This window comes from Hyla sarda, chromosome 1, assembly GCF_029499605.1.
Source record: "Hyla sarda isolate aHylSar1 chromosome 1, aHylSar1.hap1, whole genome shotgun sequence".
Classification (NCBI taxonomy): domain Eukaryota; kingdom Metazoa; phylum Chordata; class Amphibia; order Anura; family Hylidae; genus Hyla; species Hyla sarda.
In genome coordinates this window covers 606,040,213-606,066,403 of record NC_079189.1, presented here as the reverse complement: position 1 = coordinate 606,066,403, position 26,191 = coordinate 606,040,213, and the positions used below count along the sequence as shown (strand labels likewise).

Below are 26,191 nucleotides of genomic sequence, written 5' to 3'. Positions count from 1 at the left end.
GTAATAATGCGAAATGACAGGAAGAAAGTATTGAATACATGAAGAAAGGGAGGTGCAAAAAGGCCTGGAAATCCAAGACAACTGCTGAAATCTATCAGTACTTAAAAAGCAATTCAGCCTATTGTCAGTGCAAATTGTTTTTAGTTGATTTACTCCCAACAAAAAGGTCTCATTGCTGCAATGTTACGACCCCCGCCGCCTGCATCCAGCGGCACACATAATATGAGGGGGCCGGAACCCATAATAATAAGAGGGGGGTCGGCACACATAATAGGAGGGGGGTCGGCACACATAATAGGAGGGGAGGCGGCACACATAATAGGAGGGGAGGCGGCACACATAATAGGAGGGGAGGCGGCACACATAATAGGAGGGGAGGCGGCACACATAATAGGAGGGGAGGCGGCACACATAATAGGAGGGGAGGCGGCACACATAATGATAGGGGGGCAGTACACATAATAGGAGGGGAGGCGGCACACATAATAGGAGGGGAGGCGGCACACATAATAGGAGGGGAGGCGGCACACATAATAGGAGGGGAGGCGGCACACATAATGATAGGGGGGCAGTACACATAATAGGAGGGGAGGCGGCACACATAATGATAGGGGGGGCAGTACACATAATAGGAGGGGAGGAGGCACACATAATGATAGGGGGGCAGTACACATAATAGGAGGGGAGGAGGCACATATAATGATAGGGGGGCAGTACACATAATAGGAGGGGAGGCGGCACACATAATAGGAGGGGAGGAGGCACACATAATAGGAGGGGAGGCGGCACACATAATGATAGGGGGGCAGTACACATAATAGGAGGGGAGGCGGCACACATAATGATAGGGGGCAGTGCACATAATAGGAGGGGAGGCGGCACACATAATGATAGGGGGGCAGTACACATAATAGGAGGGGAGGCGGCACACATAATGATAGGGGGGCAGTACACATAATAGGAGGGGAGGCGGCACACATAATGATAGGGGGCAGTACACATAATAGGAGGGGAGGCGGCACACACAATGATAGGGGGGCAGTACACATAATAGAAGGGGAGGCGGCACACATAATGATAGGGGGGCAGTACACATAATAGGAGGGGAGGCGGCACACATAATGATAGGGGGGCAGTACACATAATAGGAGGGGAGGCGGCACACATAATGATAGGGGGGCAGTACACATAATAGGAGGGGAGGCGGCACACAATGATAGGGGGGCAGTACACATAATAGGAGGGGAGGCGGCACACATAATGATAGGGGGGCAGTACACATAATAGGAGGGGAGGCGGCACACATAATGATAGGGTGGCAGTACACATAATAGGAGAGGAGGCGGCACACAATGATAGGGGGGCAGTACACATAATAGGAGGGAAGGAGGCACACATAATGATAGGGGGGCAGTACACATAATAGGAGGGGAGGCGGCACACATAATGATAGGGGGGGCAGTACACATAATAGGAGGGGAGGCGGCACACATAATGATAGGGGGGCAGTACACATAATATGAGGGGGGTCGGCACACATAATAAGAGGGGGGTCGGCACACATAATAAGAGGGGGGCAGCATACATAAGAGGGGGGGCACACATAACAAGAGGGGGAGCAGCACACATAATAGGAGAGGGGGGGCACACATGATAGGGGGGCAGCACACATAATAAGAGGGGGGCTGGCACACATAATAAGAGGGGGGGGGGCACATAAGAGGAGGGGCCCGCACACATGATAGGAGGGGGGGGCAGCACACATAATAAGAGGGGGAGTGGCACACATAATAAGAGGGGGAGCAGCACACATAATAAGAGGGGGAGCGGCACACATAATAAGAGGGGGAGCAGCACACATAATAGGAGGGGGGCGGCGGCGCACATAATAAGAGGGGGACCGGCACACATAATAAGAGGGGGGGGTACATATAATAGGAGGGGGGCGGCGGCGCACATGATAAGAGGGTGAGCGGCACACATAATAAGAGGGGGCCCGGCACACATAATTGGAGGGGGGCGGCGGCGCACATAATAAGAGGGGGTCAGCACACATAATATGAGGGGGGTCAGCACACATAACAAGAGGGTGAGCGGCACACATAATAAGAGGGGGCCCGGCACACATAATTGGAGGGGGGCAGCACACATAATATGAGGGGGGCAACACACATAATATGAGGGGGGTCAGCACACATAATAAGAGGGGGAGCAGCACACATAATAGGAGGGGGGGCACACATGATAGGGGGGCAGCACACATAATAAGAGGGGGAGCAGCACACATAATAGAAGGGGGGCGGCGGCGGCACACATAATAAGAGGGGGGCAGCACACATAATAAGAGGGGGAGCAGCACACATAATAGAAGGGGGGCGGCGGCGGCACACATAATAAGAGGGGGGCAGCACACATAATATGAGGGAGGTCAGCACACATAATATGAGGGGGGTCAGCACACATAATATGAGGGGGCCCGGCACACATAATAAGAGGGGAAGCAGCACACATAATAAGAGGGGAAGCAGCACACATAATAAGAGGGGAAGCAGCACACATAATAAGAGGGGAAGCAGCACACATAATAGGAGAGGGGGGGAACACATGATAGGGGGGCAGCACACATAATAAGAGGGGGCTGGCACACATAATAAGAGGAGGAGCAGCACACATAATATGAGGGGGGTCAGCAAACATAATATGAGGGGGGTCAGCACACATAATAAGAGGGGGGCAGCACACATAATAGGAGAGGGGGGGCAGCACACATAATAGAAGGGGGGCGGCGCACATAATAAGAGGGGGAGCAGCACACATAATAGGAGGGGGGCAGCACACATAATAAAAGGGGGGGGCAGCACACATAAGAGGGGGGCCAGCACACATAATAAGAGGGGGCCGGCACACATAATAAAAGGGGGATCAGCACACATAATAGGAGGAGGGCCAGCACACATAAGAAGGGGGGGGGGGCGGCACACATAATGATAGGGGTTCAGCACAGATAACATATCTCTGACCACACAAGTTAGTTTGAACAGTTTATTTGGTGACAAATATTCTTTAAAGAGGTATTAAAGGAAAAAACTTTTTTTTTAATATCAACTGGCTCCAGAAAGTTAAACAGATTTGTAAATTACTTCTATTAAAAAATCTTAATCCTTCCGATAATTATCAGCTGCTGAAGATGAGTTGTTCTTTTCTGTCTGACAACAGTGCTCTCTGCTGACATCTCTGCTTGTCTCGGGAACTGCACAGAATAGAAGAGGTTTGCTATGGGGATTTGCTTCCACTCTGGACAGTTCCCAAGACAGGTGTCATCAGAGAGCACTTAGACAGAAAAGAACAACTCAACTTCAGCAGCTCGTAAGTACTGAAAGGATTAAGATTTTTTAATAGAAGTAATTTACAAATCCGTTTAACTTTCTGGAGCCAGTTGATATATAAAAAATGTTTTTTTCCTGGATAACCCTATTAACCTCTTAAGGACTTAGGGCATACCTCTACCCCTACGCCCGGTCCCGGTGTGAAAAACGGGGTCACGCATCACACTAACGATAGCCGGGACCCTGGGCTAACAGCCTGCAGCACCGATTGTTGTGTCTGAAAACGAAAGTAAAAGCTTTCCGGCAGCTCAGTCGGGCTGATCCGGACATCGCGATAAAATCGCGATATTCCGATCAGCTGGGACGCAGGCGGAGGTCTCCTTACCTCTCTCCGCGGCGTCCGATCGTCGATTGATTGCTCCAAGCCTGAGCTACAGGCTTGAGCAATCAAGCCCCTATCTGACTGATTCGTGCAAAGCTATGGCTTTGCAGGGATCAGCATAGGAGATCAGTGTGTGCAGTGTTATAGGTCCCTATGGGATAACAATGATCAGTATAAGAGATCAGTATGTGCAGTGTTATAGGTCCCTATGGGATAACAATGATCAGTATAAGAGATCAGCGTGTGCAGAGCTATAGGTCCCTATGGGAGCTATAACACTGCAAAAAAAAAGTTAAAGGTCATTTAACCCCTTCCCTAATAAAAGTTTGAAAAAAGAGTGTAAATAAAAATAAACATATGTGGTATCGCCGCGTGCGAAAATGTCCGAACTATAAAAATATATCATTAATTAAACCGCACGGTCAATGGCGTACGCGCAAAAAAAATTCCAAAGTGTATTTTTGGTCACTTTTTATATCGTGAAAAAATGAATAAAAAGCGATCAATAAGTCCGATCAATACAAAAATGGTACCGATAAAAACTTCAGAAGACGGGGCCAAAAATGAGTCCTCATACCGCCCCATACACGGAAAAATAAAAAAGTTATAGGGGTCAGAAGATGAGAATTATTAACATATAAATTTTCCTGCATGTAGTTATGATTTTTTCCAGAAGTGCGACAAAATCAAACCTATATAAGTAGGATATCATTTTAACCGTATGGACCTACAGAATAAAGATAAGGTGTAATTTTTACCAAAATATGCACTGCGTAGAAACGGAAGCCCCCAAACTTTACAAAATGAAATTTTTTCTTCAATTTTAACGCACAATGATTTTTTTTCCCGTTTCACTGTGGATTTTTTGGTAAAATGACCGATGTCAGAATTGGTGGCACAAAAAATAAGCCATAATGTGGATTTTTAGGTGCAAAATTTTAAGCGTTATGATTTTTAGAAGGTGATGAGGAAAAAATGAAAATGCAAAAAACGGAAAATGCTGAGTCCTTAAGGGGTTAAGCCCTCTGTAACTAGGTAGGTAGGAACCCCCCCCCCTTTTTAGGTAGAGGCCCACAGTAGTTGGTTAGTTAGGTAGGGAACCTTCTTTTAGGCAAAACTAAAACTTTTAACATGCCGGGAGTTGTAGTTTTTCAACAGCTGGAGGCACCCTGGTTGGGAAACCAAGAGGTAGATGTTTTCATTAGTTCTCCCCCAATGAGTCCCCCTCAAATAGAATAATAAAAATCCCTTCCATTCCTACTCTGAGGCCTCTGCATCTGTTGATCCATTATCCTGGAGACCTGCTCGCACTAACATGGCTTAATTTCAGCATGTGGCAGGTCCTGCACCACTCCGGCTAACATAGGGAAGGAGAAGGTCCTGCACCACTCCGGCTAACGTAGGAAAGGAAAAGGTCCTGCACCACTCCGGATAATGTAGGGAAGGAGAAGGTCCTGCACCACTCTGGATAACATAGGGAAGGAGAAGGTCCTGCATCACTCTGGATAACATAGGGAAGGAGAAGGTCCTGCACCACTCTGGATAACATAGGGAAGGAGAAGGTCCTGCATCACTCTGGATAACATAGGGAAGGAGAAGGTCCTGCACCACTCTGGATAACATAGGGAAGGAGAAGGTCCTGCACCACTATGGAAAACATAGGGAAGGAGAAGGTCCTGCACCACTCTGGATAACATAGGGAAGGAGAAGGTCCTGCACCACTCCTGATAACATAGGGAATGAGAAGGTCTTGCACCACTCTGGATAACATAGGGAAGGAGAAGGTCCTGCACCACTCTGGACACCGTAAAGAAGGAGAAGGTCCTGCACCACACTGGATAACAGAGAAACAGATGCAGAGGCTTCAGGAATTATTTTTCTGTGGGTAAGGGGGAACTTTACATGATTACAAGTACTTGTGCAAATGTACGGAATCGGCGTCGATACCAATATCTGTATCAGAACATCTCTAATAAATGCAGCATCTGAGGAGGTTTTACTGTAATATCTTGTGGATAAATAAGAGTCGTGGTGAATCCAATGATCTGATCTCACATGAGAACACAAGGAGGGTTAATAATGTTTAATACAAGAATATTCCTCTATTATGACATTTGTAAATAACATTAGGGATAAATTGTGACAATGCTTCTTATCTTAGGATATATTGATAATATCTTCTCCTTTTATTATACCTTCTCCTGGAATGAAATCTTCAGCCATTCCTAATGTTTATTAATAATTGTGACATAATGGGCGTACACATAATGTCTCTATCATCCATCGGGAGCTATGACCACAGACTGTTCACAATGATTCCCCAGTCATCTGCTTCCTGGATATTACTATGTGTAACTGGTCTGAGAAGATTTCTATGTGATCGTGTTGTAGGAATAGATGGGGGGGTCCAGTGAGATTACTGGAGATTAGGAAGAAGAACACTATGAAGAGCTCTGATATGTTTTTCTTTAAATTCATTGTCTCATGTGAATTTTCTTATGTCTAGCAAGATCTGATTTACTTGTAAAACATTTCCCACATTCTGAGCATGAATGTGGCTTCTCGCCTGTGTGAATTCTCTCATGTCTAGCCAGAGCAGATTTATCTGTAAAACATTTCCCACATTCTGAACATGAACATGGCTTCTCTCCTGTGTGACGTCTCTCATGTGTAACAAGATATGATTTACTTGTAAAACATTTGCCGCATTCTGAGCATGAATACGGCTTCTCTCCTGTGTGACTTCTTTCATGTCTAATATGGGTTGATTTATCTGTAAAACATTTCCCACATTCTGAACACGAATATGGCTTCTCTCCTGTGTGAGTTCTCTTATGTGCAACAAGCTGAGATTTTACAGTAAAACATTTCCCACATTCTGAACATGAATATGGTTTCTCTCCTGTATGAATTCTCTCATGCATAACAAGATCTGATTTACTTGGAAAATATTTCCCACATTCTAAACATGAAAATGACTTCTCTCCTGTGTGATTTCTTTCATGTCTAAGAAGATTTGATTGATCTATAAAACATTTCCCACATTCTGAACATGAATATGGCTTCTCTCCTGTGTGAATTCTCTCATGGATAACAAGATCTGATTTACTTGTAAAACATTTCCCACATTCTGAGCATGAATACGGCCTCTCTCCTGTGTGAATTCTCGCATGTCTAATAAGACCTGATTTACTTGTAAAACATTTCCCACATTCTGAACACGAATACGGCTTTTCTCCAGTGTGAATTCTCTCATGTCTAACTAGAGTTGATTGATTTATAAAACATTTCCCACATTCTGAACACGAATAAGGCTTCTCTCCTGTGTGAATTCTCTCATGTATAACAAGCTTTGATTTACATGTAAAACATTTCCCACATTCAGAGCATGAATATAGCATCTCTCCTGTGTGACTTCTTCTGTGAATTAAAAATGTAGATCTATTTGTAAACTCTTCTCCACATTCATCACATGGAAACCTTTCCCCCCCTTTCTGCTCTGTCCTTGTGGTAACAACCTGTGATTGGTCGGGAGAAGGTTCCTGATGATCTGGCGAATTGTATGATAGATCTGTACTGTGATGTCCTGGATGTAGTACAGGTTGTGGTGTATGATCTTCTCCTGAGTAGCGCTGCATGGTATCTTCATCTTTATAATTCAGCGATAACATCACATCTTCATCACATTTGGGGTTTTCTATTTGGATTAAAGTAGAGTTAGTTTTTTTCTTTTGTTTTCTACAAAGTAGAGACATTTATAACATTTCTATTTGTCTGTAAACACAAGTGCAGTTAAGGTGCAGTTTTTTTGTAACCCTTTAAGGACCAGGCCCATTTTCATTGTTGCATTTTGTTTTTTCTTCCTCGCACTTTAGTAGCCTTAACCCATATGAGTGTTTATTTTTTGAGGGACCAATTGTACTTTGTAATGTCTTGCTTTATTTTCCCATAACATATAATCCAAAATGGAAAAAAAATATTTAAAATGGTTAAATTGGGGGGAAAAAAGCAATTTTACAAATTTGGGGGTTTTTTTTTACACTGTATAACTGTCAAGGATGGCCTGAGGGCTGGCACAAGGAATTCACACCAGACAGGATGTTGGTATAAAATCTCCTCCTCAGCATAGTGCCTAAAGAGCTGCCCAAGGAGTTCTGTTTAATTCAGGAAGAACATTTAGTTGTTACATTTGACAAAAGAGGAGGTTTAGTTATTATGTCAAAATCAGCTTTTTACATTTTGATGGGTGATTTGAGTTTGACATAACTACAACCTCAACGCACATTTCGCGTATAGGCTTACGAAGCGAAACGTGGGCTGGAGTTGTAGGTGGCCTGGTCTCTGATAGGGCACATGGCAGGTATATTCATGTTTTATGCTTTGTTTTGAAAAATGTTTGTTTGCTCTGCAATGTCCAGCCGTCACGCCCCCCTCCCATAGATTTGCATTGAGGGGGGGGGTGACATCGTGAGGGGGCGGGGCTATGAAGTCACGAGCTCCCGACGCCGGCTCCAGCGTTCGGAACAGTTTGTTCCAAACGCTGAGCAGCGGAGTACCCCTTTAAAAGTTTAAACTTCCTAATAAGGCAGGTAATATTGTTCTGATTGATAGGGATTAGATCATATATCGTCTTGTGTAAGAATTTGTAGGATGATAGAATTTCGTATGTGTTTTAATCTATAGTTCCCCCTACCCCCAAATCCAGGGACGAACTTCTGCAGATTTTTTACATAGAAACCAATGGCGGCAACATTTTTTGCTCTTCCTATTGTGCACAGAAGCATTGTATCCCCTTAAAGGGGTACTCCGCACCTAGACATCTTATCCCCTATCCAAAGGATAGGGAATAAGATGTCTCTCCCAGCAGCGCTCTTGGCTGTGGCACCCCAGACATCTGGTGCACAGAGCGAACTTAGCTCTATGCTGGATGACTGGTCGATGCGGGGCGGAGGCTCGTGATGCCACAGTCACGCCCCACTCGGGACTTCATGGCCACGCCCCTTCAATGCAAGTCTATGGGAGGGGGCGTGATGGCCTCTGGCCATGCACCCGAAGCTCTAAATGAATGCTGGGTGTAGCAGGAAGAGGATAAGATGTCTAGGGGTGGAGTACTCCTTTAAGGGGAGGCCTATTATTGTAGGCATCAGTAGCCTATCGCAGAATGTTGGAATCTACACTGATCGTGTATTAAAGGGGCTTTATCCCTACATTACCGTCTAACACTATAGATACGATGGACTTATTGAGAAAATAGGAAGGACTCACTATAGATCCTAATGTCCTGTTGTTGAGCATTGATGTAGAAACCTCTTTCTCCTCAATACCACATCGAGAAGGTATATGAGCTGCTGAATATTTTCCATCAACTAGGGGTACATAACCGGCTTGTTCTCGGACTTCTTGAGTCTGTCCTCACTAGAAACTATTTACTGTGTTGATATTTAGTGGTTGTTATTACCACCAGCTAAGTGGCACCGCGATGGGGGACCCTTGTGCCCCCGTGTATGCTAATATCCTGGGCAGTTGGGAGGCGCGCCAAGTCGTCACTAATGAAAATAAATACTTTGGTGATTTAGCCTTATTGAGGTCATGTTATATAGATGACTAAAAATAAGCGAACTTTTGAAAAGTTCCATTTGTGGGGCTCTCAGAAGTTACGGAAAATGCTCGGTTCTCGTCAAACTGAACCGGCAATGAAATATGCCCCTAAACATGTATATAACACTGCCTAATAGCTCTATAGCCCTGAAACACTGCTGGGAATATATTCAAGTGGTTTTAAGGATAAGCTATGGCGACATGTGGTAACCCATGGTAACTAACAGCTAGTTTAATACATGCACAGGGAGGTATCGGAAGACACCATGTTTCTTTCCAAACATTTCAAAAATTACCAACAGGATTGGTGTCCAAAATAAGTGAGGAAAAAGAATAGCTTTTGTACAAAAAGCCGAAAAAATTATCCCTTCTTTGGGGATCATGGGTTGTATATGTGTAGGCCTAGCTGGTAGTAGTAGCAGCAGCAGTAATGGTAGACTGGTGGAATCGTAGTAGCCAGCATACAGGAGGAGGAGATGGAATAATAGTAGTCAGTGTACAGGAGGAGGAGGTGGAATAATAATATCCAGCATACAGCTGGAGACGGTGGAGTTGTAGTAGCCAGTGTACAGCAGGGATGGTGGTAGTAGTGTTTAATAAGTGGCATCTGGCACAGGAGGTTTAAATTCCTCACTGATTCATGACGGATTAATTTCAACAAAGGTTTCACCACATTGCTATCCCGACAATCTTGTTGCTTAGGGGATGCCGCTGCCTGCAACACTCTCTCTCTGATGCTGCACTGGAGGGTGGACAAGACCACATAGGATCTTAGTTTTAGGAACCTGCCCTGATGGTCTCCATCTCTATCCTTCTCATCTATCACCTGTATAATTATTACCCTCTCTTCTGAACATGACACTTGTGTTTCTTCCAAAATACTTCAGTATTCCCCTAATGCTTTCACTGCACGACCTTTCACCAACACTATAAAGAGTGAATCAGTGCAAAGACAATCACATGTAGAAGAGGATCCTACACACAACGGGACTGCGACACATCTAATATTCATGGACTATATTGAGGACAGGCTGATTTCTTTTTAAAAGGTTTTTTCAAGCTTTTAAATTAAAGAATGCTTTGAATTCCCTCTGTAATCCATTATTACATACCTGGGGTAACACCTCCTGGAATTCTTACATACCTGGGGTAACACCTCCTGGAATTATTATATACCTGGGGTAACACCTCCTGGAATTCTTACATACCTGGGGTAACACCTCCTGGAATTATTACATACCTGGGGTAACACCTCCTGGAATTATTACACACCTGGGGTAACACCTCCTGGAATTATTACACACCTGGGATAACACCTCCTGGAATTATTACATACCTGGGGTAACACCTCCTGGAATTTCCTCCTTCACTTCCCTCATACACGGGTGATGGCCCCTCATCCTCTCTTCTTCATCCTCCACTTTATTATTAGTCAGATCTCCCCCCTGATGTGACATATAGAACAATTCACTACAATACAGCAGACAGGAGGAGCAACAGAGACCCCCAAAATCTATCCCCACATCTATGACTGCAGGACCCCCCTATAGAGATGTGGGATAGGATCAGCCTCATCTACCTGATGCTTCTCTGGAACATTTCCCTCTGGACAGTCCTGGGAATACAGAGGACGGGGACACCTCTCGGGTGGATCTCTATACATGACTCCATCTGTAGGGAACACACAGGGAATGAATACAGATTATTTACATGTGATGATCAGATGATGGGTGGAGGATCTACGGGAATTCACAAAGCAGACTTTTATGTCACAAACAATGAAAGTCTCCCCCTCCTTACACTGATCGACCATGAAATCCGTCTCCTCTTCTGATTCCTCTTTAACTTCAACCTTAATATTAATCAGATTTTCTGGACAGTCCTGGGAATACAGAGGACGGGGACACCTCTCGGGTGGATTTCTATCCATGACTCCATCTGTAGGGAACACACAGGGAATGAATAGATTATTTACCTGTAATGATCACATGATGGGTGTAGAATCTAGGGGACCCTCAAAACATATTTTTCTTTTTTAACTAAATAAACTCTCCCCCTCCTTACACTGATGATTGGCCCAGGAATCCATCTCCTCTTCTTCATCTTTTACATCAACCTTAATATTGATCAGTTCTTCACCCTAAACAGAAACAAGAAAAAAAATAGAATCGTTCAATCACCTTATAGTCATATTTCAGGAAGACTTTAGTGCCATCTACCTGAATGTTCTCTGGGACATTTCCCGCTGGACAGTCCTGGGAATACAGAGGACGGGGACACCTCTCGGGTGGATTTCTATACATGACTCCATCTGTAGGGAACACACAGGGAATGAATACATCACCTGCTGGAGAGATTTCTATGTTGGTGGTGACAGTGATATCTATATATATGTCTCTTCTTACCTGGTGATGTGAGGGGCTGCTGATCCTCCATCATAACCTGATCCTTGTACTGATCCTTGTGTCCTTCTACATACTCCCACTCCTCCATGGAGAAATAGACCGCCACGTCTTGACACCTTATAGGAACCTGGCCCATAATGATACAGTCATCACCCCGACCCCTCCAGTGGTGTTACTGTATAATGTCCCAGCATTCCAAGCAGTGTCACCTCTCCAGTCATCACCAGACCCCTCCATTACTGTATAATGTCCCAGCATTCCCAGCAGTGTTACCTCTCCAGTCATCACCAGACCCCTCCATTACTGTATAATGTCCCAGCATTCCCAGCAGTGTCACCTCTCCAGTCATCACCAAACCCCTCCATTACTGTATAATGTCCCAGCATTCCCAGCAGTGTCACCTCTCCAGTCATCACCAGACCCCTCCAATACTGTATAATGTCCCAGCAGTGTCCCCTCTCCAATCATCACCAGACCCCCCCATTACTGTATAATGTCCCAGCAGTGTCACCTCTCCAGTCATCACCAGACCCCTCCATTACTGTATAATGTCCCAGCATTCCCAGCAGTGTCACCTATCCAGTCATCACCAGACCCCTCCATTACTGTATAATGTCCCAGCATTCCCAGCAGTGTCACCTATCCAGTCATCACCAGACCCCTCCATTACTGTATAATGTCCCAGCAGTGTCACCTCTCTAGTCATCACCAGACCCCTCCATTACTGTATAATGTCCCAGCAGTGTCACCTCTCCAGTCATCACCAGACCCCTCCATTACTGTATAATGTCCCAGCAGTGTCACCTCTCTAGTCATCACCAGACCCCTCCATTACTGTATAATGTCCCAGCAGTGTCACCTCTCCAGTCATCACCAGACCCCCCCATTACTGTATAATGTCCCAGCAGTGTCACCTCTCCAGTCATCACCAGACCCCCCCATTACTGTATAATGTCCCAGCAGTGTCACCTCTCCAGTCATCACCAGACCCCCCCATTACTGTATAATGTCCCAGCAGTGTCACCTCTCCAGTCATCACCAGACCCCTCCATTACTGTATAATGTCCCAGCATTCCCAGCAGTGTCACCTCTCCAGTCATCACCAGACCCCTCCATTACTGTATAATGTCCCAGCATTCCCAGCAGGGTCACCTCTCCAGTCATCACCAGACGCCTCCATTACTGTATAATGTCCCAGCATTCCCAGCAGTGTCACCTCTCCAGTCATCACCAGACCCCTCCATTACTGTATAATGTCCCAGCATTCCCAGCAGTGTCACCTCTCCAGTCATCACCAGACCCCACCATTACTGTATAATGTCCCAGCATTCCCAGCAGTGTCACCTCTCCAGTCATCACCAGACCCCTCCATTACTGTATAATGTCCCAGCATTCCCAGCAGTGTCACCTCTCCAGTCATCACCAGACCCCTCCATTACTGTATAATGTCCCAGCAGGGTCACCTCTCCAGTCATCACCAGACCCCTCCATTACTGTATAATGTCCCAGCATTCCCAGCAGTGTCACCTCTCCAGTCATCACCAGACCCCTCCATTACTGTATAATGTCCCAGCATTCCCAGCAGTGTCACCTCTCCAGTCATCACCAGACCCCTCCATTACTGTATAATGTCCCAGCATTCCCAGCAGTGTCACCTCTCCAGTCATCACCAGACCCCTCCATTACTGTATAATGTCCCAGCATTCCCAGCAGGGTCACCTCTCCAGTCATCACCAGACCCCTCCATTACTGTATAATGTCCCAGCAGTGTCACCTCTCCAGTCATCACCAGACCCCTCCATTACTGTATAATGTCCCAGCATTCCCAGCAGTGTCACCTCTCCAGTCATCACCAGACCCCACCATTACTGTATAATGTCCCAGCATTCCCAGCAGTGTCACCTCTCCAGTCATCACCAGACCCCTCCATTACTGTATAATGTCCCAGCATTCCCAGCAGTGTCACCTCTCCAGTCATCACCAGACCCCTCCATTACTGTATAATGTCCCAGCATTCCCAGCAGTGTCACCTCTCCAGTCATCACCAGACCCCACCATTACTGTATAATGTCCCAGCATTCCCAGCAGTGTCACCTCTCCAATCATCACCAGACCCCCCCATTACTGTATAATGTCCCAGCAGTGTCACCTCTCCAGTCATCACCAGACCCCTCCATTACTGTATAATGTCCCAGCATTCCCAGCAGTGTCACCTATCCAGTCATCACCAGACCCCTCCATTACTGTATAATGTCCCAGCATTCCCAGCTGTGTCACCTCTCCAGTCATCACCAGACCCCTCCATTACTGTATAATGTCCCAGCATTCCCAGCAGTGTCACCTATCCAGTCATCACCAGACCCCTCCATTACTGTATAATGTCCCAGCATTCCCAGCAGTGTCACCTCTCCAGTCATCACCAGACCCCTCCATTACTGTATAATGTCCCAGCATTCCCAGCAGTGTCACCTCTCCAGTCATCACCAGACCCCTCCATTACTGTATAATGTCCCAGCAGTGTCACCTCTCTAGTCATCACCAGACCCCTCCATTACTGTATAATGTCCCAGCAGTGTCACCTCTCCAGTCATCACCAGACCCTTCCATTACTGTATAATGTCCCAGCAGTGTCACCTCTCTAGTCATCACCAGACCCCTCCATTACTGTATAATGTCCCAGCAGTGTCACCTCTCCAGTCATCACCAGACCCCCCCATTACTGTATAATGTCCCAGCAGTGTCACCTCTCCAGTCATCACCAGACCCCCCCATTACTGTATAATGTCCCAGCAGTGTCACCTCTCCAGTCATCACCAGACCCCTCCATTACTGTATAATGTCCCAGCATTCCCAGCAGTGTCACCTCTCCAGTCATCACCAGACCCCTCCATTACTGTATAATGTCCCAGCATTCCCAGCAGGGTCACCTCTCCAGTCATCACCAGACGCCTCCATTACTGTATAATGTCCCAGCATTCCCAGCAGTGTCACCTCTCCAGTCATCACCAGACCCCTCCATTACTGTATAATGTCCCAGCATTCCCAGCAGTGTCACCTCTCCAGTCATCACCAGACCCCACCATTACTGTATAATGTCCCAGCATTCCCAGCAGTGTCACCTCTCCAGTCATCACCAGACCCCTCCATTACTGTATAATGTCCCAGCAGTGTCACCTCTCCAGTCATCACCAGACCCCTCCATTACTGTATAATGTCCCAGCATTCCCAGCAGGGTCACCTCTCCAGTCATCACCAGACCCCTCCATTACTGTATAATGTCCCAGCAGTGTCACCTCTCCAGTCATCACCAGACCCCTCCATTACTGTATAATGTCCCAGCATTCCCAGCAGTGTCACCTCTCCAGTCATCACCAGACCCCACCATTACTGTATAATGTCCCAGCATTCCCAGCAGTGTCACCTCTCCAGTCATCACCAGACTCCTCCATTACTGTATAATGTCCCAGCATTCCCAGCAGTGTCACCTCTCCAGTCATCACCAGACCCCTCCATTACTGTATAATGTCCCAGCATTCCCAGCAGTGTCACCTCTCCAGTCATCACCAGACCCCTCCATTACTGTGTAATGTCCCAGCAGTGTCACCTCTCCAGTCATCACCAGATCCCTCCATTACTGTGTAATGTCCCAGCATTCCCAGCAGTGTCACCTCTCCAGTCATCACCAGACCCCTCCATTACTGTATAATGTCCCAGCATTCCCACCTCTCCAGTCATCACCAGACCCCTCCATTACTGTATAATGTCCCAGCATTCCCAGCAGTGTCACCTCTCCAATCACCACCAGATCCCTCCATTACTGTATAATGTCCCAGCAGTGTCACCTCTCCAGGCATCACCAGACCCTCCATTACTGTATAATGTCCCAGCAGTGTCACCTCTCCAGGCATCACCAGACCCCTCCATTACTGTATAATGTCCCAGCAGTGTCACCTCTCCAGTCATCACCAGACCCCTCCATTACTGTATAATGTCCCAGCAGTGTCACCTCTCCAGTCATCACCAGACCCCTCCATTACTGTATAATGTCCCAGCATTCCCAGCAGTGTCACCTCTCCAGTCATCACCAGACCCCTCCATTACTGTATAATGTCCCAGCAGTGTCACCTCTCCAGTCATCACCAGACCCCTCCATTACTGTATAATGTCCCAGTAGTGTCACCTCTCCAGTCATCACCAGACCCCTCCATTACTGTATAATGTCCCAGTAGTGTCACCTCTCCAGTCATCACCAGACCCCTCCATTACTGTATAATGTGCCAGCATTCCCAGCAGTGTCACCTCTCCAGTCATCACCAGACCCCTCCATTACTGTATAATGTCCCAGCATTCCCAGCAGTGTCACCTCTCCAGTCATCACCAGACCCCTCCATTACTGTATAATGTCCCAGCATTCCCAGCAGTGTCACCTCTCCAGTCATCACCAGACCCCTCCATTACTGTATAATGTCCCAGCAGGGTCACCTCTCCAGTCATCACCAGACCCCTCCATTACTGTATAATGTCCCAGCATTCCCAGCAGTGTCACCTCTCCAGTCATCACCAGACCCCTCCATTACTGTATAATGTCCCAGCATTCCCAGCAGTGTCACCTCTCCAGTCATCACCCCGACCCCTCCATTACTGTATAATGTCCCAGCATTCCCAGCAGTGTCACCTCTCCAGTCATCACCAGACCCCTCCATTACTGTATAATGTCCCAGCATTCCCAGCAGTGTCACCTCTCCAGACATCACCAGACCCCTCCATTACTGTATAATGTCCCAGCATTCCCAGCAGTGTCACCTCTCCAGTCATCACCAGACCCCTCCATTACTGTATAATGTCCCAGCATTCCCAGCAGTGTCACCTCTCCAGTCATCACCAGACCCCTCCATTACTGTATAATGTCCCAGCAGTGTCACCTCTCCAGTCATCACCAGACCCCTCCATTACTGTATAATGTCCCAGCAGGGTCACCTCTCCAGTCATCACCAGACCCCTCCATTACTGTATAATGTCCCAGCAGTGTCACCTCTCCAGTCATCACCAGACCCCTCCATTACTGTATAATGTCCCAGCATTCCCAGCAGTGTCACCTCTCCAGTCATCACCAGACCCCTCCATTACTGTATAATGTCCCAGCAGTGTCACCTCTCCAGTCATCACCAGACCCCTCCATTACTGTATAATGTCCCGTCATTCCCAGCAGTGTCACCTCTCCAGTCATCACCAGACCCCTCCATTACTGTATAATGTCCCAGCAGTGTCACCTCTCCAGTCATCACCCCGACCCCTCCATTACTGTAGAATGTCCCAGCATTCCCAGCAGTGTCACCTCTCCAGTCATCACCAGACCCCTCCATTACTGTATAATGTCCCAGCATTCCCAGCAGTGTCACCTCTGCAGTCATCACCAGACCCCTCCATTACTGTATAATGTCCCAGCAGTGTCACCTCTCCAGTCATCACCAGACCCCTCCATTACTGTATAATGTCCCAGCAGTGTCACCTCTCCAGTCATCACCAGACCCCTCCATTACTGTATAATGTCCCAGCAGTGTCACCTCTCCAGTCATCACCAGACCCCTCCATTACTGTATAATGTCCCAGCATTCCCAGCAGTGTAATCTCTCCAGTCATCACCAGACCCCTCCATTACTGTATAATGTCCCAGCATTCCCAGCAGTGTCACCTCTCCAGTCATCACCAGACCCCTCCATTACTGTATAATGTCCCAGCATTCCCAGCAGTGTCACCTCTCCAGTCATCACCAGACCCCTCCATTACTGTATAATGTCCCAGCATTCCCAGCAGTGTCACCTCTCCAGTCATCACCAGACCCCTCCATTACTGTATAATGTCCCAGCATTCCCAGCAGTGTCACCTCTCCAGTCATCACCAGACCCCTCCATTACTGTATAATGTCCCAGCATTCCCAGCAGTGTCACCTCTCCAGTCATCACCAGACCCCTCCATTACTGTATAATATCCCAGCATTCCCAGCAGTGTCACCTCTCCAGTCATCACCAGACCCCTCCATTACTGTATAATGTCCCAGCATTCCCAGCAGGGTCACCTCTCCAGTCAGCAGCTCCATCATCTTGATGAGTTCTAGAATCTTCTGTTCCTCCATTTCTTCATGTATCAGGGAGTGAGGTGGGGGCCCCGGGATTGGACTCAGGGTTCTTCCCCATCCTTCACACACAGGGGTCCGACAGTGCCCACTAGAGGACTTCTTCACTACTGTGTAATCCTGTGTATGGAGAGACACATTAATATCACTACATACATTCCCAGAATCCCTCACCTCTCCAGTCATATCCATCTGTTGTTACATAGATAAGCATGAGGTCATGTGACATCACTCCCAGAATCCCTCACCTCTCCAGTCATATCCATCTGTTATTACATAGATAAGAATGAGGTCATGTGACATCACTCCCAGAATCCCTCACCTCTCCAGTCATATCCATCTGTTATTACATAGATAAGAATGAGGTCATGTGACATCACTCCCAGAATCCCTCACCTCTCCAGTCATATCCATCTGTTGTTACAGAGATAAGAATGAGGTCATGTGACATCACTCCCAGAATCCCTCACCTCTCCAGTCATATCCATGTTATTACATAGATAAGAATGAGGTCATGTGACATCATTCCCAGAATCCCTCACCTCTCCAGTCATATCCATCTGTTGTTACATAGATAAGCATGAGGTCATGTGACATCACTCCCAGAATCCCTCACCTCTCCAGTCATATCCATCTGTTATTACAGAGATAAGAATGAGGTCATGTGACATCACTCCCAGAATCCCTCACCTCTCCAGTCATATCCATCTGTTATTACATAGATAAGAATGAGGTCATGTGACATCACTCCCAGAATCCCTCACCTCTCCAGTCATATCCATCTGTTATTACAGAGATAAGAATGAGGTCATGTGACATCACTCCCAGAATCCCTCACCTCTCCAGTCATATCCATCTGTTATTACAGAGATAAGAATGAGGTCATGTGACATCACTCCCAGAATCCCTCACCTCTCCAGTCATATCCATCTGTTATTACAGAGATAAGAATGAGGTCATGTGACATCACTCCCAGAATCCCTCACCTCTCCAGTCATATCCATCTGTTATTACAGAGATAAGAATGAGGTCATGTGACATCACTCCCAGAATCCCTCACCTCTCCAGTCATATCCATCTGTTATTACATAGATAAGAATGAGGTCATGTGACATCACTCCCAGAATCCCTCACCTCTCCAGTCATATCCATCTGTTATTACAGAGATAAGAATGAGGTCATGTGACATCACTCCCAGAATCCCTCACCTCTCCAGTCATATCCATCTGTTATTACATAGATAAGAATGAGGTCATATGACATCACTCCCAGAATTCCTCACCTCTCCAGTCATATCCATCTGTTATTACAGAGATAAGAATGAGGTCATGTGACATCACTCCCAGAATCCCTCACCTCTCCAGTCATATCCATCTGTTATTACATAGATAAGAATGAGGTCATGTGACATCACTCCCAGAATCCCTCACCTCTCCAGTCATATCCCTCTGTTATTACAGAGATAAGAATGAGGTCATGTGACATCACTCCCAGAATCCCTCACCTCTCCAGTCATATCCATCTGTTATTACATAGATAAGAATGAGGTCATATGACATCACTCCCAGAATTCCTCACCTCTCCAGTCATATCCATCTGTTATTACAGAGATAAGAATGAGGTCATGTGACATCACTCCCAGAATCCCTCACCTCTCCAGTAAGCCGGAAGAGTATCTGTAGGGTGAGGTTTATTATCCTGTCGGCCATCTTGTTCCTCTCTTTCTCCATCTTCTATTGATCAGGACAGATGTTGAAATGCTGTAAAAATCTAAAAGAAAAGAAAACAAAATTCTTATTCTTACGCTATTTTTCCAAGGTCCCTGTCATATGTAGACACTAGGTTTTTTGGAAACAAATACCCCTTCCAGGCAAAGCTGGGTGAGATGTGGGAAATTCACAGCTTGGTAGAGACTTCTGGTCCTAATTTTTATAAAATGAAAAGCAGGATTGGCAGTAGGGTTCTATTCTGCTTCCAAGGCCTTGCCAGGTTTTCAGATCAGCACAGGTGCTGGAGACAGCTCAGTGATAAAACTAGCAGGAAACAAATTTGCTAGTGAGGCTGAGAGGACCCAAACCCTCTGATGGGAGTTGTATTCCAGAAGATTACAGCCTTAACAATAACCATTTCCGTGAAGTTTCCTTTGTCAGGTGACCGGTAATAAATCTACCTGTATAGTGAGGACCCTGATCACAAGAACTTACAATCTATGAGGAGGAGGAGACAAGAGGAGTGAGGACCCTGATCACAAGAACTTACAATCTATGAGGAGGAGGAGACAAGAGGAGTGAGGACCCTGATCACAAGAGCTTACAATCTATGAGGAGACAAGAGGAGTGAGGATCCCGATCACAAGAGCTTACAATCTATGAGGAGGAGGAGACAAGAGGAGTGAGGACCCTGATCACAAGAGCTTACAATCTATGAGGAGGAGGAGACAAGAGGAGTGAGGATCCTGATCACAAGAGCTTACAATCTATGAGGAGGAGGAGACAAGAGGAGTGAGGATCCTGATCACAAGAGCTTACAATCTATGAGGAGGAGGAGACAAGAGGAGTGAGGATCCTGATCACAAGAGCTTACAATCTATGAGGAGGAGACAAGAGGAGTGAGGATCCTGATCACAAGAGCTTACAATCTATGAGGAGGAGACAAGAGGAGTGAGGACCCTGATCACAAGAGCTTACAATCTATGAGGAGGAGGAGACAAGAGGAGTGAGGACCCTGATCACAAGAGCTTACAATCTATGAGGAGGAGACAAGAGGAGTGAGGATCCTGATCACAAGAGCTTACAATCTATGAGGAGGAGACAAGAGGAGTGAGGATCCTGATCACAAGAGCTTACAATCTATGAGGAGGAGGAGACAAGAGGAGTGAGGATCCTGATCACAAGAGCTTACAATCTATGAGGAGGAGGAGACAAGAGGAGTGAGGATCCTGATCACAAGAGCTTACAATCTATGAGGAGGAGGAGACAAGAGGAGTGAGGATCCTGATCACAAGAGCTTACAATCTATGAGGAGGAGACAAGAGGAGTGAGGATCCTGATCACAAGAGCTTACAATCTATGAGGAGGAGGAGACAAGAGGAGTGAGGATCCTGATCACAAGAGCTTACAATCTATGAGGAGGAGGAGACAAGAGGAGTGAGGATCCTGATCACAAGAGCTTACAATCTATGAGGAGGAGGAGACAAGAGGAGTGAGGATCCTGATCACAAGAGCTTACAATCTATGAGGAGGAGACAAGAGGAGTGAGGATCCTGATCACAAGAGCTTACAATCTATGAGGAGGAGACAAGAGGAGTGAGGATCCTGATCACAAGAGCTTACAATCTATGAGGAGGAGGAGACAAGAGGAGTGAGGATCCTGATCACAAGAGCTTACAATCTATGAGGAGGAGGAGACAAGAGGAGTGAGGATCCTGATCACAAGAGCTTACAATCTATGAGGAGGAGACAAGAGGAGTGAGGATCCTGATCACAAGAGCTTACAATCTATGAGGAGGAGGAGACAAGAGGAGTGAGGATCCTGATCACAAGAGTCTACAATCTATGAGGAGGAGGAGACAAGAGGAGTGAGGATCCTGATCACAAGAGCTTACAATCTATGAGGAGGAGACAAGAGGAGTGATGATCCTGATCACAAGAGCTTACAATCTATGAGGAGGAGACAAGAGGAGTGAGGATCCTGATCACAAGAGCTTACAATCTATGAGGAGGAGGAGACAAGAGGAGTGAGGATCCTGATCACAAGAGCTTACAATCTATGAGGAGGAGACAAGAGGAGTGAGGATCCTGATCACAAGAGCTTACAATCTATGAGGAGGAGGAGACAAGAGGAGTGAGGACCCTGATCACAAGAGCTTACAATCTATGAGGAGGAGACAAGAGGAGTGAGGATCCTGATCACAAGAGCTTACAATCTATGAGGAGGAGACAAGAGGAGTGAGGATCCTGATCACAAGAGCTTACAATCTATGAGGAGGAGACAAGAGGAGTGAGGAGCCTGATCACAAGAGCTTACAATCTATGAGGAGACAAGAGGAGTGAGGATCCTGATCACAAGAGCTTACAATCTATGAGGAGGAGGAGACAAGAGGAGTGAGGATCCTGATCACAAGAGCTTACAATCTATGAGGAGACAAGAGGAGTGAGGATCCTGATCACAAGAGCTTACAATCTATGAGGAGGAGACAAGAGGAGTGAGGATCCTGATCACAAGAGCTTACAATCTATGAGGAGGAGGAGACAAGAGGAGTGAGGACCCTGATCACAAGAGCTTACAATCTATGAGGAGGAGACAAGAGGAGTGAGGATCCTGATCACAAGAGCTTACAATCTATGAGGAGGAGACAAGAGGAGTGAGGATCCTGATCACAAGAGCTTACAATCTATGAGGAGACAAGAGGAGTGAGGATCCTGATCACAAGAGCTTACAATCTATGAGGAGGAGGAGACAAGAGGAGTGAGGATCCTGATCACAAGAGCTTACAATCTATGAGGAGACAAGAGGAGTGAGGATCCTGATCACAAGAGCTTACAATCTATGAGGAGGAGGAGACAAGAGGAGTGAGGACCCTGATCACAAGAGCTTACAATCTATGAGGAGGAGACAAGAGGAGTGAGGATCCTGATCACAAGAGCTTACAATCTATGAGGAGGAGACAAGAGGAGTGAGGATCCTGATCACAAGAGCTTACAATCTATGAGGAGGAGGAGACAAGAGGAGTGAGGATCCTGATCACAAGAGCTTACAATCTATGAGGAGGAGACAAGAGGAGTGAGGATCCTGATCACAAGAGCTTACAATCTATGAGGAGGAGGAGACAAGAGGAGTGAGGATCCTGATCACAAGAGCTTACAATCTATGAGGAGGAGACAAGAGGAGTGAGGATCCTGATCACAAGAGCTTACAATCTATGAGGAGGAGACAAGAGGAGTGAGGATCCTGATCACAAGAGCTTACAATCTATGAGGAGGAGGAGACAAGAGGAGTGAGGATCCTGATCACAAGAGCTTACAATCTATGAGGAGGAGACAAGAGGAGTGAGGATCCTGATCACAAGAGCTTACAATCTATGAGGAGGAGGAGACAAGAGGAGTGAGGATCCTGATCACAAGAGCTTACAATCTATGAGGAGGAGGAGACAAGAGGAGTGAGGATCCTGATCACAAGAGCTTACAATCTATGAGGAGGAGGAGACAAGAGGAGTGAGGATCCTGATCACAAGAGTCTACAATCTATGAGGAGGAGGAGACAAGAGGAGTGAGGATCCTGATCACAAGAGCTTACAATCTATGAGGAGGAGGAGACAAGAGGAGTGAGGATCCTGATCACAAGAGCTTACAATCTATGAGGAGGAGACAAGAGTAGTGAGGATCCTGATCACAAGAGCTTACAATCTATGAGGAGGAGACAAGAGGAGTGAGGATCCTAATCACAAGAGCTTACAATCTATGAGGAGGAGGAGACAAGAGGAGTGAGGATCCTGATCACAAGAGCTTACAATCTATGAGGAGGAGGAGACAAGAGGAGTGAGGATCCTGATCACAAGAGCTTACAATCTATGAGGAGGAGACAAGAGTAGTGAGGATCCTGATCACAAGAGCTTACAATCTATGAGGAGGAGACAAGAGGAGTGAGGATCCTGATCACAAGAGCTTACAATCTATGAGGAGGAGGAGACAAGAGGAGTGAGGATCCTGATCACAAAAGTCTACAATCTATGAGGAGGAGGAGACAAGAGGAGTGAGGATCCTGATCACAAGAGCTTACAATCTATGAGGAGGAGGAGACAAGAGGAGTGAGGATCCTGATCACAAGAACTTACAATCTATGAGGAGGAGGAGACAAGAGGAGTGAGGATCCTGATCACAAGAGCTTTCAATCTATGAGGAGGAGGAGACAAGAGGAGTGAGGATCCTGATCACAAGAGCTTACAATCTATGAGGAGGAGACAAGAGGAGTGAGGATCCTGATCACAAGAGCTTACAATCTATGAGGAGGAGGAGACAAGAGGAGTGAGGATCCTGATCACAAGAGCTTACAATCACTGAGGAGGAGACAAGAGGAGTGAGGACCCTGATCACAAGAGCTTACAATCTATGAGGAGGAGGAGACAAGAGGAGTGAGGATCCTGATCACAAGAGCTTACAATCTATGAGGAAGAGGAGACAAGAGGAGTGAGGATCCTGATCACAAGAGCTTACAATCTATGAGGAGGAGGAGACAAGAGGAGTGAGGATCCTGATCACAAGAGCTTACAATCTATATAGACACAATGGAGGGTGAACCAGTCACCAGCTAAATGTTGAATGTCTATGTGGTGGTGTGTGTAATGAATTTACAGGGTGTTGTAGCTGGAATAGAGTTTGTGACGCCAGTATAGTATTATCTTCCACACTTCATGGATAAGCAGCTTCCTGGGCCGAATGGTGGGGTAATAAAGACCACAGATGAAAGGTTACGGTAACCACTGTGACACTGTGGCAAGGGAAGGGTGTATTTCCCTAGCTAGCCCTGGAAAAACCTCCACCTGTGGCCTAATCAATGAGGTAGAAAGGGGAAGTGTGTTTAAAAGGAAGTCAGGCAGAATAGTTGGAACTCTCCCCAGAAGACAGCAAGGTGGCTGTAGGGGGGGAAGCAGGGGTACTGGTGAGGAACACACAGCCAGAGCTGTGAGTGACCCCAAGAGTGATGTGGACGAGACACACAGCAAGAGTAAAAGATTGCAGGAGGCATAAGTTTAACTGGCCGGGAAAAGCCCACCAGTTGATAGGGGACACTGGATTGTTTAGTTATTGACTAGACAGTCTGGGGTTTTGTTTGTTCCTGTCTTATGTTTTTATCCGGCAACCTGTCTAATAAAGTTGGCGAGGGGCCGGACTTGCATAAAGTACTGTTGTTTGCCTGCTGATTGAACTGGAAACGTGTCCTGTGGCTATGTCAAGGACGATCCCAGAGCTATCCCCAGGGAGAAATCCTTACACCACTTTAACTTTACTTTCAGGAATTTGCAGAATAAACAGGAACAGTTCAATATTTAATGCAATGTTCGCTGAAGGATCCATTAGGAGTCACAAATGCTTCTAGACAGTATGGGACATTTTGTCCTCCTTGACTAAGTTCTTGCTTGACTAAGATATGCTTTAGACTGGTCTGAACTTGACTGGACAGACTGAACTGACTGTGACTTGACTTAGTAACTTGAATAAGACTTTGGCGCTAGCAAACATTGACTTTGCTCTTCACTTAGGGAATCCTGTGTTAGCGCTTACCGCCAGGGTAGACTCTGAACGGAGTTGCCGGAGGCTTTCTCTCTCGTATCCTCTTCTTTTGCAAATGGGGCCCGTCGGCTCATTTGGATCTTCACCCCCCACCCCCACTGTGGACTTGAATGGACAGACTTGCTGGACGACCTGGTCAGCCAGGATCCTGTGAAGAAAATTGTCGCTCAGGAACAGATTGATGCAGCAACTGGGTACCTTAGGCCATGTGGTGAGGTACAGGTCAACAGTAGAGGTCTGAGGTTGACCTCCACTCACTCTCCTCTCCAACACCACTATACTAACTAGCTCATCCCCATCTAGCCAGACTTTGGGGAGCAGGGCAAAAGCCATGATTGGCTGAAGAAGTTATCTGATCCCTTAAGCATCCTCCTGCACAGACAAATTAACCCTTGAGGACACAATTAGAGCATAAAGGTGAATTTGACCATCAATATTACAGTGCAATAAATCATACAACCTGAGTAGTGGGCCCAGAGCAGACACGTTAGGTTACATCCACCTGACAGGTCAGAAAGACAGGTGTGTTTTGTGGAATATGGCTCTTACGATGTCTTCAAGACCCAGAGGTCTCAGAAGGGGCAAAGTGATATTAGGGGAGAGCAGTCAGGGTGTTATGGGGGCCTGAGGAGATGGGTCTTTAGGGTATAAACCTGTGGGTGTCGGGTAGAAGTCTGAGGGTTTGGGGGGTTGTATTCCAGAGAACTGGTGCAGCTCAAGTAAAGTCTTGTAGACCGGAGAGAGAGGATCGGATTATAGAAGATGTTATCAGAGCGGGGGTGGGGGGCGGACAGAGAGGAGGAGGTATAAGGATATACACAAACACACATATAGAAATATACTCACACACATATAGACACACATATATTTGTGGTGGCCCAGAACAGGAGTTGTTACCCCCTACCCTTGTTGCCCTGTCAGGCAGCCTCCCTGCAGCCTCCCCCCCCCCCCCCCCCCCACTGTATCTCTTCTACTGTAAGTGTATATTATCCCCTATGTTATCTATATAAGAATGTTGTATCTTTAAGAAAGGTTAACATGTGATCTTCAGTAGTCAT

The 26,191-nt window shown here is 46.6% G+C and overlaps 1 protein-coding gene across 1 annotated transcript in view; it reads right to left on the bottom strand.

Annotated features, from left to right (window-relative positions):
• The window catches only part of LOC130297924 (uncharacterized), a 95,047-nt gene that overhangs the window by 63,848 nt on the left and 5,008 nt on the right, over positions 1-26,191 (bottom strand). Inside the window, exons 2-11 of the mRNA XM_056550810.1 lie at positions 25,125-25,281; positions 19,497-19,614; positions 17,788-17,964; positions 11,712-11,838; positions 11,526-11,617; positions 11,371-11,446; positions 11,107-11,244; positions 10,886-10,977; positions 10,643-10,751; positions 6,189-7,405 (exon numbers count right to left, since the gene is read on the bottom strand). Of these exons, the coding sequence (XP_056406785.1) occupies positions 6,189-7,405; positions 10,643-10,751; positions 10,886-10,977; positions 11,107-11,244; positions 11,371-11,446; positions 11,526-11,617; positions 11,712-11,838; positions 17,788-17,964; positions 19,497-19,574 (2,106 nt within the window). The 5' untranslated portion in view covers positions 19,575-19,614; positions 25,125-25,281. The remainder of the gene's footprint in view (positions 1-6,188; positions 7,406-10,642; positions 10,752-10,885; positions 10,978-11,106; positions 11,245-11,370; positions 11,447-11,525; positions 11,618-11,711; positions 11,839-17,787; positions 17,965-19,496; positions 19,615-25,124; positions 25,282-26,191) is intronic.